Below are 18,746 nucleotides of genomic sequence, written 5' to 3'. Positions count from 1 at the left end.
TACTCATTAAAAAAATAGTTAATCAGCATTACAAAAATCTGCCGAAACTTCATAACTGTTAATTTAAGAATAAAAACATCAATGTCTCATAATGATAAGGATGACTAGTATTATGTTTCTTGATAAAATAAATCATTTATGAATAGCCCACTACTTACTATAAGCTACTATGAGTACCCTTAAACAACGTTAAACCACGTAATTATATTAAATGTTTTCATATACCGTTATGTTCTTTTTGAGAAACACAATTTATGCAAATACATATTTTCAGTAATCAAATGTTACCTTTACAAAAGAGTATACACATATAGATGCATTGTTTCAAGTACTATAAAATTCAACCAGAAGTTGAGTTCGAACAAGACATTTTCAGGTAAAATATCTAACTAACATACCATGTCTCATTCTAACTAAATCACAGTTTCAAATGAATTATAGAATCTAGTATACCTATGTTTTCAATTGTTTTACATTGATTATTCATGTCTTCTTAACCTGTTTAAAATCGATAATTATGTGGAGAATGTAGGTCACTTTTGGCGATGTTACATGTGTTTCTTATTGGACTTTTATTTCTAAAAAAAATTAACTCTCACATTTTCAGACAATTGTTTGAATGAATAGGTTTAGAAACGAATGTTTGTCTCTAAATATAGCAGAAACTCTAAGTCCTGATATTTAGGTGCCTATTTTCTTGTTCTCACCCAGTAGTACTTCGTAAATAAGTTATTTAAAAGAAAAACCCTAAACTTCCTGGATGAAATAGACTTGATATGACATTTTGATTTTCTTGAATTAGAATATAACAGTGGTCCAATTCCCTGTTTCTCTGTAATTGTTTAAGTGATTGCCAACTGTAAATGGAATCAATGTCTAAGCAGTGAATGACACTGATAAGGTAGGATAATCTAAAATGTTTTCGCTTATTTTTTTTAACATGATGTTTCGTAAAATTTAAGTCAGTCAGTCAAATGATATTTATTTGTCTATTTAAACTGCTCAAGTATAATCACTTTTCAATTGTTGAGATCATGAGTCAGTTGAAACTAGGCCACCATGGAAAACCTGGAAGCACTGGACGACCATTTCGTCCTATTGTGAGGCTCCTGAGGAGTTCACAAAAACCCCTTCTGATATAATCACTTTGTTCATTAATTGTAATACTTATGAAAGTGTAAGAATATTGTTATCTGTAATTGCCCAGGTTTCGAATTATGTAATACAAATCATGCATTCAACAAAATTGTGAAAAAGTTCAACACATTGGTAATATTGAATTGTATGAACTCACGTATTTATGAGTGTGGAACGTTCCAAATATTAAAGAAAACATATTTTTTATAAACATAATGAGACAAGTTTTGAACGTTCTATTTTTTGCATAGAATTCTAGAAAAATACGACGTCAAATTCAAACACTACACAAACACATATTTGGCGGCAATGAATTTCGAATTTAAACGTACCTCTGATATATCAACTTTATCGAATAAAGAGACTGAAAGTAAATTTGAGAAAAAACATGAAAATATTACAATCCTTAAACAGGAATTTTCAAGCCCGCTAGATGGTGATAATGACAATGGTGAACAATTCAAATTATCTGGAAATTCAACAGAAGTGAAAAGCTCTTCATCTCATTCTCTAGAATCTCTAAATCCAATGATAATATCAAAAGTGTATGTTTTCATGTTTTATGTTTATATATTTAAAAACATTGGGAAAAGTGAAATTTGTGTATTGAGTCTTGTATTCAGTAAGACTCATCAGATAATATTTTAGTTCACGAAACAAATTGTAGACCTTTAGGTGTTTCAAGTGGATGACGTTTGGTGCTGCCTAACAAGCAAAGGTTTTTGGTTGCTGCTGTATAAGTCCCAATAAAAACTATAGGTTTGGATCTTACAGATGTATTTGCCCAATGTGATTCAGGGTTTATAGTTTTTAGGCTCCAAATTCTCGTATTACAGGTTGAAGGACATAGATGAGACAGTGAATTTAATCATGGAGACCATTTTGAACTACGTTTTATTATAACTTATAAGAATCTATATTTGAAATATATATATCTGAATGTTCAACCAATTTACCAGGTGGTTATTTGTGTAGCTTTTTAGAACAAATGTTCTGAAATTCTGTATAGTTATTTTAACAAAAGTTTATTGGTTGCCACTGATTTTATCAGGGCTGGAAGTTTTGTAGTTCTATATATTCCTCGATAGAAATTATCAATGCTTTTTTTCTTCTAAAGATAGTTTTCATTATGAATTTATAACAGCTGGAATTCTGTTGAGACCTCGGAAAGAATATACAGTTATTGGGTTCTATTTTTAAAACTCATTCGTAATATGCTTCTGCTGCCTTACAGATATCTTTAAGTTTGTTGGGAGGCCTTTGGCTCAAAATACATGGTTTCCTTTTTCATCTCCACCTACTTTGTGACATAAAATAAACATTACCCTTTGCACCAGAGGGTGACTACTTTAATCCCAACTTCACTAGTTACCGATAGTGAAGGTTACCCTTGGGATTCAAAAACTCTAGACGATAAAGATTTTTTAATTATTGTCATCATGGTTCAAATATCCCATTTTGTGGAAATCTATTTCACTACAAGTAATTTTAAATAATGACAACTGGGTTTCCCTGATTAGGGTTTAGAGGTATTTAACTTCAAATATCGTAATCGTAAAATACCGTCTTTCAAAATTAACCATTGTAGGTAAACATATATTTTCGGAAATGTAGGTCTCACAAGCTAAACATAATATCGTGTTACATTTTATTTTAATCTACCGAATATATGTTTAAATAAATGTGTGATCGATAAATCAAGTCACTGACTTATGAAGTTCAATAGACTACTCATCATTAGGCAAACGTTTACTGATTATAGTAGTTGTTTTGTGATCAGTAGTGCAATCATGAACGGCCGTTTCATCCTGTTGTGTGATTCCTCAGCAGTGCGCATGCACGACCGCGCCTTGCGAGACTCGAACCCAGGATCTATCAGTCTCGCGCGCGAGCGCTTAACCACTAGGCCACCGAGCCGGCATTCAACGGTGTTAATGTCTAGCTTCAACTAATCCACGAAATTGAGCGAGACATTCACCATTGTCATCAATGAGTTACTATCTCATAACAGATCCGGTTGTAACGGCCGTCCAGTGCTTCCAGGGTTTCCATGGTGATCTAGCTTCAATTGTCTCATGATCTCAACTATTGAAATTACTACGATCTACACAAAACCCCTTCTGATACATATAATTGTGTTATTAAAGATTAAGATCATGAACCGATTTATGTTGGACCACCATTGAAAACCTGGAAGCACTGGATAGCCATTTCGTCCTATTATGTCCTGAGTTCGAATCTCGCAAGGCGGGATCGTGGATGCACATTGCTGAGGAGTCCCACAATAGGACGAAACGGCCTTTCAGTTCTTTCAGGTTTTCCATGGTAATCTATCATCAATTGGTTCATGATCTCAACCAAAAACTTAATAATCTCCACAACCCTGTACTGGAAAATTAGTAAAGATTAATAGTTTTTTCTTACTGATACTCGTGTTAGCTATAATCTTAACTTTTTTTGAAAATCTTATCATTAAATACCAATATTGAAGTGATTCACTAACGGAGACTGATTAAAATCCATTTATAAATAATCATAAGAATAAGAAGTAGTATTAACCATTACTAAAATATTTACATTGTAGATATTTGATATGCATAAAAATAAATTTATTCACATCTTACCGATAAACTATTCGTTGAGAAAAACAAAATTCGTAGTCTTATTCTGTTTCTATGAATTTCTATAGACCTAGAAGCATATCAAAAATTTTTATGGGAAGATATAAAGACAAGTAAATATAACCTATTTTTTTTATTCTTTATATTATCATCAATATTATTGTACAGAATTTGATTGTTATTTACCGAAGTAATTCATTGATTTTATACACATCTTTAACCATGTGATTAAGAAAGTATTTTTTCCTTTTTTTTATAAAGAAAAAAATAATCTCTAAGATTCATTTATTTTAATACAGATACAATGTAATTTTGACAAATATGTACACTCCAGTCATCATTCATAATGATGACATTTATAAATAATCAATAAATCAGTTGAAATAAATCTTAACAATGTACAACAGTTATGCAATATATATATAACTGGTTTGAATAATTTCTTCTGATTAGCGTTTTTTTAGCGAGTTAGTTTTCTACCGGATGAGGTCATTAACCCCATGCCAAACATTCCTCCTTTATACGAGTTAGGGACCGGTAGTAGCTCTAGAGGGCCTCTATGCTTTAAATAATCACTATATGGTAATCGAGACTTTGCTTGATAATAAGCAATAATAGAATAATGGATAATTATTTTTATTGTTAGTAATATTTTAACGAGGGTACAGATTACATTGTCTTATCATTTTAAAATATCAAAAAAAGGATCACGATGATGATGTCAAAAAAACAATACAATAAACACATAAATAAATTAGTTAACATAATCAATACAGAGTCAACGATATCCACTTCATCATAACCAATGTAGAAGTAAACGATTAGTCATGTATATAATATTAACGGGAAAAAGTTTTTTGTTTACAGTTGGAAAACATTTTGTATTCCATGAACAAATGACAAGTTTATTTTCAACGAAAATTTTCTAGACTTCATTTCTATCATTCATAATAAGAAGTTAATACAAAGAGATGAATAGTTAAATAAACAAATTTTTGAGTAGTTAAGTAAAAGTAATCAAATCGAACCATATTTCATTTTTTGATTAAGATTATGAATCGATTGATTGAAAACCTGAAAGCATTGGACGTCCATTTGGTCCTATTATAGCATTCCTCAGTAGCACTCATCCACGATCCTGCTGGCAGGATTCAAACCCAGAACTTTCGATCTTTCGCGCAAACGCTTAACCTCTAGACTACTGAGTTAGCATCCAATGGTGTTAATAACTAATCTCAATCAAGTTCTATTTTGTGTATACTATAGTTTAAATAACATAGATCTGCTTCATACAAATTCAAATCAAAGAAATTCAAGTATAATCTTAAAGTTCATAATTCTTATTCAATCTTTCATAAATTTTTAGATCTGTGAATCGTCAATTTTCTATACCAGATGCTCCAATTCCATTGAAATTTACTCCAGTCAACGTTGACTTGTTACCATTAGATTTATTGTCTGATTCACAGAATAAAACCATACATGAATTACTTAGTCATAATGAATCTTGTAAGTTTATTATTAAACACATTTAAAAAAATAATAATATTGAGGTAAACAATTGTTTCATTATTAGGCTGTATAAATTGTTGTATCATGTTAAAGTGCTAAAATAAGCCATGAACATGTCAACCTGACAATGTTTGGTGTTAAAAAATTGATAAATTTTTTGTTAAAATTTCGATCACTATGCATACATAAAAAGGAGGCCCCGGTCAGAGTGAGATGGAGAATGCTTGTTGGCGGCCTTTGCTTCATTGGGAGTAACAGACTCGGAGCGAAGCATGCGTACATAAACTAGTCAGCTGTTCTTACATATCTAATTTCATTCCGATAACTGTTTCAAGCGCATTTGACTTAAATTATGCAATTTGATTGTATTTAATAGTTGATTTTTCAACTTCATGTCTTTCTTAACTAATATTTCTCCTTAGTGTCTTTTCTGAGGCATTATTGTGATGAATTCGATCTCTTTGAAGATATTTGCGGCATAACCCAAGATATTTCTTACAAGGGATAAGAAACATAGAAATTTACAGTTTATTCCAATATTGTAAGACTTACCAGTTAGATGTACCAAAATGACATTGTTGATATTCTTGTTGGAAATAAAATCTAGCTACTATCTATTGATAATCTATTGATAAAATAATATATTTGTAATATCCCAATGAGTAGAAAAAATTATTTTTTAAATTGTGTGACGTTTCGTGACTCAATGTCAATCACTTTTCCAGAGAAAAAATAAACAAAGCCCGGGTTAATTTCATTTATTTATTCTCTGAAGAAGTGGCTTACAGTGAGTCACAAAACGTCAGTAAAATGTAATTTTTTTACTCATTGGAATGTTACAAATATATTATTTTAACAATAACAATCTACCTGATATTCAGTTTACTTAAAATTATTAAGTCAAACCTTAGTAATGATACCTATCTATTAAAACTTCAGGGAATTACTCACTAAGCATTTAAATTAAAGTATTTATCACTTCTCGATAATGTAACAAGAAGACGAAGATTATCAGAACTATGTGATATATTAACGTAATACATTTCGAACAATCTGATCACACATATACTTGTTAAGGACATTTATATATAAAAAATAGAAGGTCAACCAGACTGGAAATCGGGTGAAAGGAGACAAGGATAATCATAATGTGAACATAATTTGAAACCTAATCACTCTGGATAATAAGCCAATATTAACAGGATGAGTTTAAGGTGAGAACAAACTGTTTTTGAATACACAAAGGGGGTTTGAATTTTCGAATGGCTAAGGCTTCAATAAACCTTAGTAAATGTCATTTTACACTTTCATACAACACCACAAAAGCCGAGTTAAGACCTGTTTCGATTATATGTTTACCAATAGAGGATGATGAATCTTTATCCTCTACTCTTATTGGGTCACTTGATTCTTTTCAACGAATTTATTATCAAGCTGTACAATCGTATATATATAGCCGGGTTTCGTTGCGCGACCATCTTCCATTGTACAGCGGTAGATACCTGACTCTAATGGACACGGATTAGCTCCACTGGTCACGGGTTCTCACTAGAACTCCGAGAATTTTCTCACGAAGCTAGTCACCAGTGAGCACATAGTAACTATCATTTTTAGGGGTTGTGGAGATTATTAAATTTTTGATTGAGATCATGAACCGATTGATGTTAGACCACCATTGGAAACCTGGAAGACTTGGACGGCCTTTTCGTCCTATTGTGGGACTCCTCAGTAGTGCGCACCCCGTGACCAGTGGAGATAATCCGTGTCGGGTAGAAACAGGTGTCTGCCTCAGTACAATGGAAGATGGTTGCGCAACTTCGTGGATTGGATGAGGTTAGACATTAACACCATTGGATGCCTGATCAGTGGTCCAGTAGGTTAAGCGTTCGTACGCCAGACTGAATATACTGGGTTCGAATCCCGCGGGCGGGATCGTGGATGCACACTGCTGAGGAGTTCCACGGTATGACGAATTGGTCGTCCAGTGCTTCCAGGTTTTCAATGGTGGTCTAACATCAATCGGTTCATGATCTCAAACTTAACAATCTCCATAACCCCTAAACTGATATTCAAAAACAGTTTGTTCTCACCTTAAACTCATCCTGTTAATATTGGCTTATTATCCAGAGTGATTAGGTTTCAAATTATGTTCACATTATGATTATCCTTGTCTCCTTTCACCCGATTTCCAGTCTGGTTGACCTTCTATTTTTTATATATAAATGTCCTTAACAAGTATATGTGTGATCAGATTGTTCGAAATGTATTACGTTAATATATCACATAGTTCTGATAATCTTCGTCTTCTTGTTACATTATCAAAATTTATCAAAGGGACTAATTGCTTTAAATTTCTTTAAAGAAGACTCTCCGCACATGTTTATCATGTGTTTGAACGGTATAATGTTTGAAATATTTATTTCTTTGATTATCTAATAAACTGTGGTGATTCACATCAGAAATTATTACTGAAATCATTACAGAAATTCAATAGTCTCATAATGCTTTATGATTTCTACTAATATATGATAAACTATAAATTTCATAAGAGATTATTCTTATTTGAGCCGACTGTATATTTAATTCTCGATTTATGTAGTTCAGGTTTAGTCAAATAATAAAGGGAATTGATTTTATTACTAGTAGTATTATCAGAATGTAACTAACGTCTCTTCAAATTACGTTTTTGAGATGGTGTAACGAGTTGAGATTGTACCAAAAAATCAATTTGTTAGTTTTTATATTCTCACTAATTAATATTTGAAATCAGTGACACTTTAGCTTACTGGATAATAATCTCAGATTGAGAACCATAGTTAATGTGTAGGAATCACAGTTAGAATGTCAGCGTAAATTTAATTATAGGCAACTGAAAATTTAGAAAATGAATTACCGACTACCATTCAAATGATAATTACTCGATTTTATTCGGTGTAACTGGATATTTCAAGCATTAAATAAGAATTATAATTTCATTAATTTCCTTCTTCTTCACAAATTATAAATTTAGTCACTGAAAGCGAACAGATCAAATTGTTGAACAATGAAGATTATATGGACATAAAGGTAACATTTTAAAAATAATTCTAGTAACATTCCACGTAGTGTATCAATTATTTTTTGAGAGTCCCCGTATATTTTAATAGGTAAGATCGTGAGTCAGTTGAAGCTAGATCACCATGGAACATCTAAATGCACTGGGAGGCTGTTTCGTCCTACTGTGGAACTCTCCATCAGTGGGCATGCACGATCCTGCCTCACGATATATATATTAGCATAAAAATAATTCTTGTTCTTTGACATCTATACAGTCATATTTGCGTGAGATGGGGTCTATTTATATTCCAGATTCATCAAATAATCAAGATGATTACATTTCTTAATTGTTATGCAAATCGATTAAATTTGAAAATTAGGCCGGTCAGAATCCAGTTAAGTGAGTAAATGATATCTTGTTAGCTGTGAGATCTAAGAGGTTTGCGTTTGACATAGTGTATAATCATGAATATGTACTACTTAGAAGATACAGATTAATACAGAACAAATTCAAATTTAGAAATATTCTTCATTTAATTTTACTTTATGTAACAAACTGTTTTCGAAAAACATGAATGCTATAATTGGAATTCTCTGAGTGTAGTAAATAACAGCAAATAAGATGAATTAATAAATCCTTGAAGAAATCCCAATGACTAAGATCGGTTGTTTGAAAGTAGATATGTGTAGATCACAATGAAGACTAAAATAATGTAGTAGAAAAATTGAGTCGAACTAACCTCCCGTAGGACTGAGAAGTATTTACAACTGACTGATCACTGGCTAATGATCAATGTTGTGTGTATCGGGTCCTTCTTAGTGCGGATAGATTTTTATTCATCACGTTGCAATCTAACATTATTATATTAAAATGTAAGGTAGTGGCTGGAGGTGGTCGACAGGAACTCGTGTATCTACAGGGAGACAGTCGCATCCCGGATGGCTAAACGGCAACGTGTATGACTGACAAGCCGGTTGATATGAGATTAAATCCGCTAGGGAGCATCAGTTTCCGCCAAGGTTACAGGTACGCTTTGCTGACGAATGCACCATCTTACATATCAACATAGTGCATGCAATCTCGAGTCACCTAGACTGATGACCACAATGCAACTTGTTCGATAGAATTTGATTTTCAATAAGAAGTATTTGGCACATACAACATTGGTCACTACCCAGTGGTCAATCAATTTTAAAAACCAGTATATACTTAGTTCTTTAATTATCTGTTCAAAATCCCTAACCACTTTTATGATCAGTCACTGATTGAGACGAAATATTTTGTGAGTTCGATTTCCAATAATAACATTTCTAGTACTCTGAATAAAACACAATAATTTTAATTTTTTTAATGACAAATTAATAGGAAACCACAAATAAAATTCGTTCACATTTGGATTACCTTCATAAACATGAAAGTCAACATTTAAAGATTTTGGAAGAAATTAAAACGGTAAAAGTTTACACATTTTTCTATGATTTGATGTGAAGGACTATTTAATTGATCAAAGACATTAGTGTAGATACATATCTGAAGTTTGTGCTGATGATGTCGTTCAGAAGAACGATGAAAGCTCCACGACCAAACCATCCAGCTCAGAGAACAAAACTCCATCAAAATATAAATGTTTGTATGACACATAGAATTGTTCATTATTATTCTTTTAGTTCTTAAGAGTAGATGTAAAATAGAAAAGATACATAAGTTGATTGTTTATCATTCATTTTATATATTAAGTTGAAATGATGTAATTACTTACCTAAAAATATTTACAGAAGTGATTGAGTTCAGTTTACAAATCATCATAAATAATGAAGTGAATCGACAATATTGAAATATTCTATGCTTTTAATGTATAGACTAAAGTCAACTTCTACTGATTATTATTAGTAAACAAATATGTAGTTGATAAGATCATACAATAACTTTGGAAACCTTTTTTTAAATTTTTTTATTTACTAATGTTTATTTGAGTATATGAGTTGAATGGATGCATCACCTTGACACAAAGCACAAAAATGTAACATCTAAATAAAGAACTTAATTATTAAAAGTATAATTTTAATTATTAAATACTCTATGATCAATAAATGTGAATTGAACATTATTAACTTATAAACATTAAATAGTCACTTTTAGATAAATCTATGTCTTAGTAACCATTTTAATTTTATTTTTGTAGATATGTAGAAAACAAAAAATTATGTTAAGATATATTCTATCCAATTATATTATCATTTGAACATTGAGAATAACTTACAAATAAATAATCTCAAATGGGTTTTGTGGATATTATAGTAATTTCAATGGTTAAGATCATGATTAGTTGGAGTTAGACATTAACACCATTGGATGCCGGCTGAGTGGTCTAGTGGTTAAGTGATCAAGTGCGAAACCAATAGGTCCTGGGTTCGAATCTCGCAGAGTGCGAGGTCGTGGATGCGCACTGCTGAGGAGTCCCACAATAAAACGAAACGGCCGTTCAGTGCTTCCAGGTTTTCCATGGTGGTCTAGCTTCGACTGACTCATGATCTTAACCATTGAAATAAGTAATCAATAAATTTGAAAAAAACTTAGCAAAGGAGTAAATTAGCAAGCATTTTATAAAATAAAGGATTATTAACGAAACTTTGTATTAATCGCATCTGTTGATGTTATTTTCAAATAAACTGTAAGGTTTTACATATATTTAAGAATAAATTCTAATCCGATTAAGGTTTTGTGGAGATTTTAGTAATTTAACAGTTGGATTCATGAGTCAATTAAAGCTAGATCACCATGGAAGGCCTGGAATAACTGGATAGTGGTTTCATTTTAGTATGGGACTCCTCAGCAGTGCGCATCTACGATCTCGTTCGTGGGATTCGAACCCAGGACCTATTGTGAACGCTTAACCTGTAGACCACTGAGTAGACATGCAATGGTATTAATGTCTCACTTCAACCAAGCCGTTCAGTGCTTCCAGGTTTTCCATGATGATCTAGCTTTAATTAATTCATGAGTTCAACTATTAAATTGTATATATATATTTGTTTAGTAATAACTAGTGAAGTGGTAGTGTTCAATAATAAGTTTACAAATCCAATTGTTCGTCATAATAATTTCAAATGATTAACAAACACAATTGAATGATAGAGATGGATAATATGATAATTAATCAAGTCATAATAAATGAACGAATTGGGGTGTATGGTTTCAGAGCTAAGCATAGTATTTTCGTAGAATTAACAAAGTATTCAGATAGGAAATCTAATATTAATAACAGTTGAGTAATAATAAATTTGAAGATGTGATTGAAGGATTGATCATAATATATGCGGTGAACTGAATGCAATAAAGAATCGGAACTACTATTTCTACGCCGAACAAATTAATCCTCAGGTACCCAATGAACATGCATTATTGGTTCGACATGGAATTTTATAGCCATTCCGATGGATTTACAACGAGTTCTTCACTGGGTTCACTTGTCTTTGACTTTTTTTTAGGTAAAACTAGAGGATAGTCGACTTAAGAATCAAATAAACCAGCTACTACTTTAGTTCCGCCACATAAACGAAACGTCTAAACTACTTAATAATGTAATGGACAAAGTTATTCTACTTAAAAGATTTAACTGCATGCACCCGACTACCAGGTTGATACCATAAGAAGAATGTAATGGAAGTATGTCATTTTTAGACATCTCGTTAACAAGGAGATTGAATGGAGCATTAGAAAGAAATGTATATCGAAAATCAACATCAATTGGTCAATACACTCTCTTTTACAATTCTTTAAGTCTCATCTACAAAAGTAACATAGTGATGAGTTTAACACAATGAGGAAATTACTTGCTTTGATGATGCTATTGAAGGTAAGCTGAGTACTATCCACGACTTACATAACATGAACGTTTATCCATTAAGTTTATCAATAAGCACATACCACAAGACAAGACAAAGTCAGAGAAACCACGTTTCTTAAAAGAAGTCGATTTTCCTAAAGTCTAAATTACTAAACAAGTCTTCCAACTAATAAGTAATACGTCGAATAAGAAAAGTTGTACGAAGAACATTCAGTGCAACATACCATATTTTATAACCGACCGACAATTGGAACCAGAAATAATAACGAACATCTCTCTTTTGGAACCAGTCACCTTGGTTGAACCATTACTCAAATCCATCACAATATTTCTGAACATTTTCCTACCTGACTAAGTAAAAGAAAAACTAGTAATATCAATTAAGAGCCCTATACTGGTTCATTTAGTTGATGATTTTTCTTATGTAGCTGTAATATTCCCTTCATGATCATTTACTTGTTGTTAATATTAAACTTCTTATTAAATATTTTATAAATCCCATTATAATCAATTCTTCAACTTAAAATTCTTTGTTACATAACTCATATTGAAATTGTACTTATCAACTAATGTAATGTATTCTATTACTATCAATCCTGAAATGAAACACCCTAATTTGTTCATTTATAAAGAAAACTTTTAATTATTTTGTTAGTCATTTACAATCACTATAATGAATAACTAAATTTGTAAACTTATTATCTAACACACTATTACCTTATCAACAAGAAAGACTAAATCTACAATTAGTTACAATCATTTATATCATTAAGTATAAAAGAAAAATGTATTAAAGTATAAAGATGTTTAAACAGTTAAGATCATGAGTCAATTGAAGTTAGACCATCATGGAAAACCTGGAAGCTTCAATTGACTCACGATCTTAACTGTTTAAATTACTACAATCTCCAAAAAACCCCTTCTGATACTAATTGTAGATCATTATTTTACTATTAGTACTATTATTATTTTTCTTTAACAGTCATTAGATTTTATTAAACAAAAACGTACAACAAATGAAATCATGACAATACGATCATCTGTTAATTCAATTGAAACTATACAGAAAAATTTTATTCAAGGGTTAAAAATTTGTTTACAAAATGGAGATATTAATTATAAAAACTTTCTTGATCCATTCAAATTGTTAGTAAGTTCGTTTTCTTTCTTTTTTTGTTGTCGTTGTTAGTAATATTGATCTTATATATAAGATTAGATAAACCTAGTTGATAAATATAGATACCTTGCATAAATTCAAATGAAACAGATTAATTTCCAATTTACAGAGAGTATAAACTTTCTATGTGTACTTGTTTTTACAATGGATCTTATAAGTTTAGTCAGCGCGAAGGAGTTTGTCATTGATATCATTAATTAAGAATATAGGGATTCAACACAAACAGATAAATGGAGTACCAGGTCGGTAATACTATAGTTACTCATGAGTTATTACTTGTTCCATTTATAAACTATTTATTACTGGTATACTAACCGCTATTCCAGCTAAATGTATTGTTTTCAAGCATAAAGAATTTTTATGAACTAGTTATCTTTCGAAAAATCATTTACAAAAAGTTAGAAATCAACATTGAGTCAAAAAGTCGTTCACTTGGACGTTAATATTTCAATAAACAACATGTAAACAATAATAATTACGATGGAATATCATGCTTTCATTTCAGTCTATTAATGAATCTATGTTATTGTACAACGATTTATTAGCAAGATCATTACTTGTAATCTATAGTTTATAGATAACTACCATTCTGCCATAAAAATACAAAAGATCAGATGAATACATGTTTTCGGGAACTTGATATATTATCAGAAGGGGGTTGTGGATATTTTAGAAATTTCACAGATTGAAATCATGAGTCAATTGAAGCTAGACCACCATGGAAAAACTGGACGTACTGGGCGGCCGTTTCGTCTCATGATTTCAATCTGTGAAATTTCTTAAATCTCCACAAACCCCTTCTGATAATAATCATCTTCTCACTAGTGACTGACTTCAAGAGATACTCTTGGAGTTCTAGTGAGAAGTCGTTACCACTGTAGTTCAACCAAGTCTATTGTAAGATATCAGCTCACTAAAGACAATGGTGTACGGTGGCGCAACTTCGTGGACTGGTTGAGGTTAGACATTAACACCGGTGGATGCCGGCCAGCTCAGTGGTCTAGTTGGTTAAGCGCCTGGCGCGAGACTGATAGGTCCTAGGTTCGAATCTCTCGAGGTGCGGGATCGTGGATATGCACTGCTGAGGAGTCCCATACTAGGACGAAACGGCCGTCCAGTGCTTCCAGGTGTTTTCATGGTGGTCTAGCTTTAATCGACTCATGATTTCAATCTGTGGAACTTAATATATGTTTAAAGTAAAATATCACTATTCTGAAGATTTTTTTAAGAAAAAGGAAAGTAAAGTTTAATTTTACACAGATTCCATTTCGTAATATTACATAATTTTAATTGCAATCTCATATATTAAGCATTGAAATGTAATGGATTTAAAGAACAGTTTGAGTTATTTGCATACTCTACCTTTTTAATTATAATACAGATCAATCGTCAAATAGAAATATCAAATTATGTTAGCAAAATTTCAAAACTTCTGAAAAATTTAAAACCTGAAAAATCAGATACTCTAGATAGTGTAAGTTGAATATCATAATCATTTGTAGTGTAAACATTATACATTCAAAATATTAAATCTTTTATGTTATGTAAGCCAATGCAATTCATAAAGTACTAACCGATCTAATAGAAAAGCTCAGTGGTTGTCTCTTTCCTGTCTTTTCTCTTTAAATATCTTATATTAAACAAATCGATATATTGTTGGAATGAGTTAATGAAACTACTTATGTGATGATAAAAAATGTTTTGTAAATGAAATTATACGGTATAAATGATAAGAACAGAGAGAAAGAACACATCAAAAGATCTTTAAAAAATGAAATGACCTATTAACAAATAGAATAAACTCATTCAACGAAGAAGAAAAAATAGACAATCAAAAGGAGAACAACAAAGTTTTATTATTTTGATGGAATCAAAAACTGAAAATCTATAGAGTATAAACTGAAAAGAATTGAGTTCTTGTTAGATGATTGGAGAAATGGTGGAGAAGATTTGTAGCTCATGTAATTTGGTTTTGGTTGTATCTCCCATTGGAACAAAAATCAAATCAATGGGAGATACAACCAAAACAAAGAAGCAAACAATGACAAGTTTAAGGTCAACAAGAACCAATCAACATCGAGGCCTATAGGACAAGCTGTGAACCACATATGGAGAAATTCGAACGCTTCACTTATATCTGAAGTTTGTGCTGATGATGTCGTTCAGAAGAATAATGAAAGCTCCACGACCAAACCATCCAGAACAAAACTCCGTCAAAATGTTTGGAGAAAGTTTGTATTGAACTTTGAAACAAATTTTCTTGTTAGTTGGTACTTATCAACAAAGTATGTTCTATAATCTTAAGTTAGCTAGTTCTATTTATAGGATCCAAACATGTGTAACCCAATTTCATAGCGTTTACAAATGAAATCATTTTTGGACGAAGTGTTTAATCGTTTGCTTTTTCTTCAATGGTATGGATTTTAATTGAAAACATAACCTGGTTATCATTCTACTGATTGACTTAATTAGTAGATTCAAATTAAGTTCTCAAGCCTCAAATTGAAACTTTATATAGAAGTTACGCATGTAAATTAAATCAATATTATAAATTAATCGTCATTATAATGAAATGATCCAGTATGTATTCTGAGTGCTTTGTTTAATTGCTAATTTAAAATGAATCATTAGCGGTTAAATCAATAATAATAGTGTTATTTGGTTAACTAATCATCTCTACTTGTTATGATAATCACTAATAGGTGTTTACTGTTTTAACTTGAGTATAATGTGAAAAACTGATTGTTTCATTTAATATTGATCTTTGAAAATTTCAGAAATCACTGAATTCATGTAAGTTGCCGAAGTATTCTTTTTTATCGTCTTATCTCCTTGTAGAATGTATCTCATTTTGTTTTCAATTACTACTTCATCACAATAATCCTCAAGATGATAAAATTGTTCGAAGTTAAATAATGTGAAGTATTGAGTGGGAATTTGATAGTTGAAAGATTAAGTACTCTATGTGAAACCTGAGTTCAACAGTCAATGAAATCATGGATCCCTGATGCTGTTAAGTTTTATACGGATGTCTATTACTTACTGGTCTTTGGTTGCTGTTTACCTACGATCAGTTTATGATACAAACTGTGCAATAGTAAAATTTGTCCAATTAATTTTCAGTTATGTAAATCTATTAATTTATACAAAGTGATTGTTTCTAACAGTAGATACAACCTATTTCTCTTACTGAAGAATTGTATGAGGAAAAGAAACTTTCAATAATTATCTAGTTCATTTCTAATAATCTTTCGTAGGTTTATTGTTGGTAAATGTTTGTTCTTCATAGTTAAGGTTGACTAGGGCATCATATTCGAAACATTTTACTTGGCTATAATATTTTTAAAATTATATAATTACATGTCAGTATGGGAAATGAAGTTTAATAGGTTACATCAGGTTTAACAAATAAATAAATACGTACTGTTGTTAAACAAATATTCTACACAAGCTACCGTAATAGATATTACAGTTGCGATTGTGTTTAAATAAATTAATTCTTCTTTATGGAGTTACTTAAATCTACTTTCGTTAATATATGTGGTTATTTAGAGATAATAATCTGTTATGCGCTAGTTTACATTCATCATCATGGTTTGTCGTTACTATTGATTAAACTGATGCTCCCAATATATATTGGGGTAATGTTATCACATCATAAACAGAGACTTCATCACTAAGTTAAGGATGTGGCAACTGATATTTTGTTAATATTTTCTAGTTCATGAGCACCTTACACGAAGAAGGATGTATTAGAACATTGACTGACAATGGTAATTGTGTTGAAACATGACTGACAGAGTTCGAAAACGTTTGAGTGAATACTCATTGAACTTATTCGTTAAGTTAAAAAAGGTTTACCTTAACTACAAAGTTTTCAATACCGACTCACTGAAGGTACAGGTGATGAAAGACTTAACCCAAATGAGAATTTTTAGGTTATAGGAATGAAATTGAAAAAATTAGGTATTAGTTTTATTTCATCAAATATATGTCACGCGTAAGTGTTCTGTGGAAACAAAGCCATAAATGAAGTTTCCTTGATATCTTTTTTTCAATTCTCATCTATTTTCTTCAAGTTAGACTTCAGGAGCCAACGACTTGGATTACACAGACTGTTGAAAACATAAAAGTATGTTACAAGTTACATTGATTTGAGTTAATAAATAGTTCAGTACAGACTTGACTTAGATAAATAGATGTAATATCAAGGATATTAATTTTATTCTAATAACATGGTCAAATTTGTTAACATAATTTTAGTGTTACAATCAAAACAAATCGATAACTAAACTTCAGTCAGTTGGTTCCTTCTATGACTTTCAATAGTGTAACCAAAAGATGAAGTTGAACTTAGAAGTGTGATGTGTTTGCGCCACAATATATATCACGAATACATCACTTTATTCAAGATTACCGTCTTCATTACTTTACCAAATTATTATTTATAAGATCAGTATGATATAGAAATAGTTAAAATGCCCTTCCCGTTAACTCTGAAAATCTAGGCTTCGTCAAAACAAATAAATAGATAGAATTAATACGAAGAAATACTATCTTTATTTTCTGTGGTTATTAGAGGATGAATATAAAGAACTCACCAGTTTCAGTAGAACTATCCAATATATAATGCCTATTCGCCGAGTACTGGTTAGATGCACAAGGAGTTCTAAAAATTGTAAAATGAATTTTTCCTGGATTTCCTAATTAAATAAATTCAGTTATAGTTTTTCAATAGTCAAAACAACTTACAGTCGCATCCATAGTTGTCGGAGTCAATAACGTCTTAGAATAACTAATAAAATCGACGCAATCTAAAAAGAGAAATATAGTTTTTTTATTACAGTCCTTATGAAGCCTAATTTTATCGTGTCTGTAATCGACAAAACCCATTCTCGTTATTAGTCATAATTCATATCTGTATATGTGATTTAAAAATTTAGGAAGACTCTCTAATATGCAAGGCTAAACTACTGTTTCTCAGATTTTAAAGTAGATTTGTCCAGGGATTACATAGCTATAGTTGATGATTTTTTAAGTTACAGTTTATAAACGTCACCATATAATATATCATTGGATGTTTTGTTATATATTCTAAGTTATATAGAAGATACTCCTTAAATTAATATATATTATCCCAAAGAAACCTTTTTTGTCTAAATCAAATTTGAATTATTGCCTCTGAAATCCACTTTTCACACAATCCATCTCTAAAATGATGAGAAATGCTCGATTCGCTTTATAAACTTTAAATATTACCAATTTTATTAGGCTTGAAAAATTTTGTGTCCTATTAAATCTATGGTAAAGTTTGCAGTGGCTTAGATTTGAGATAATTAATTATGTTTTGTTTATTAATCACCGTGATAACCGTTATTAAATAAATCAGTGTTGTATGAATCTAGAAGGCAGTAA

General features: G+C 31.0%; 1 protein-coding gene across 2 annotated transcripts in view; it reads left to right on the top strand.

The window, feature by feature from the left end:
- Positions 1-18,746, top strand: part of MS3_00002034 (uncharacterized protein) — a 58,495-nt gene that overhangs the window by 2,723 nt on the left and 37,026 nt on the right. Inside the window, exons 2-10 of one of the 2 annotated variants that reach the window (XM_051209587.1) lie at positions 1,389-1,507; positions 1,552-1,682; positions 5,125-5,267; positions 8,281-8,336; positions 9,673-9,759; positions 13,137-13,304; positions 14,713-14,805; positions 16,109-16,124; positions 17,411-17,463. In XM_051209587.1, the coding sequence (XP_051075047.1) occupies positions 1,666-1,682; positions 5,125-5,267; positions 8,281-8,336; positions 9,673-9,759; positions 13,137-13,304; positions 14,713-14,805; positions 16,109-16,124; positions 17,411-17,463 (633 nt within the window). In that variant the 5' untranslated portion in view covers positions 1,389-1,507; positions 1,552-1,665. Of the gene's footprint in view, positions 1-1,388; positions 1,508-1,551; positions 1,683-5,124; positions 5,268-7,021; positions 9,760-11,795; positions 13,305-14,712; positions 14,806-16,108; positions 16,125-16,169; positions 17,464-18,746 lie in introns of those variants that run through there. The other variant, XM_051209588.1, reaches the window with a different exon arrangement.

The sequence above is a fragment of the Schistosoma haematobium genome, chromosome 1 (assembly GCF_000699445.3).
Source record: "Schistosoma haematobium chromosome 1, whole genome shotgun sequence".
Classification (NCBI taxonomy): domain Eukaryota; kingdom Metazoa; phylum Platyhelminthes; class Trematoda; order Strigeidida; family Schistosomatidae; genus Schistosoma; species Schistosoma haematobium.
The sequence above is the reverse complement of the archived record's forward strand: the minus strand, read 5'-3'. Positions and strand labels throughout refer to the sequence as shown.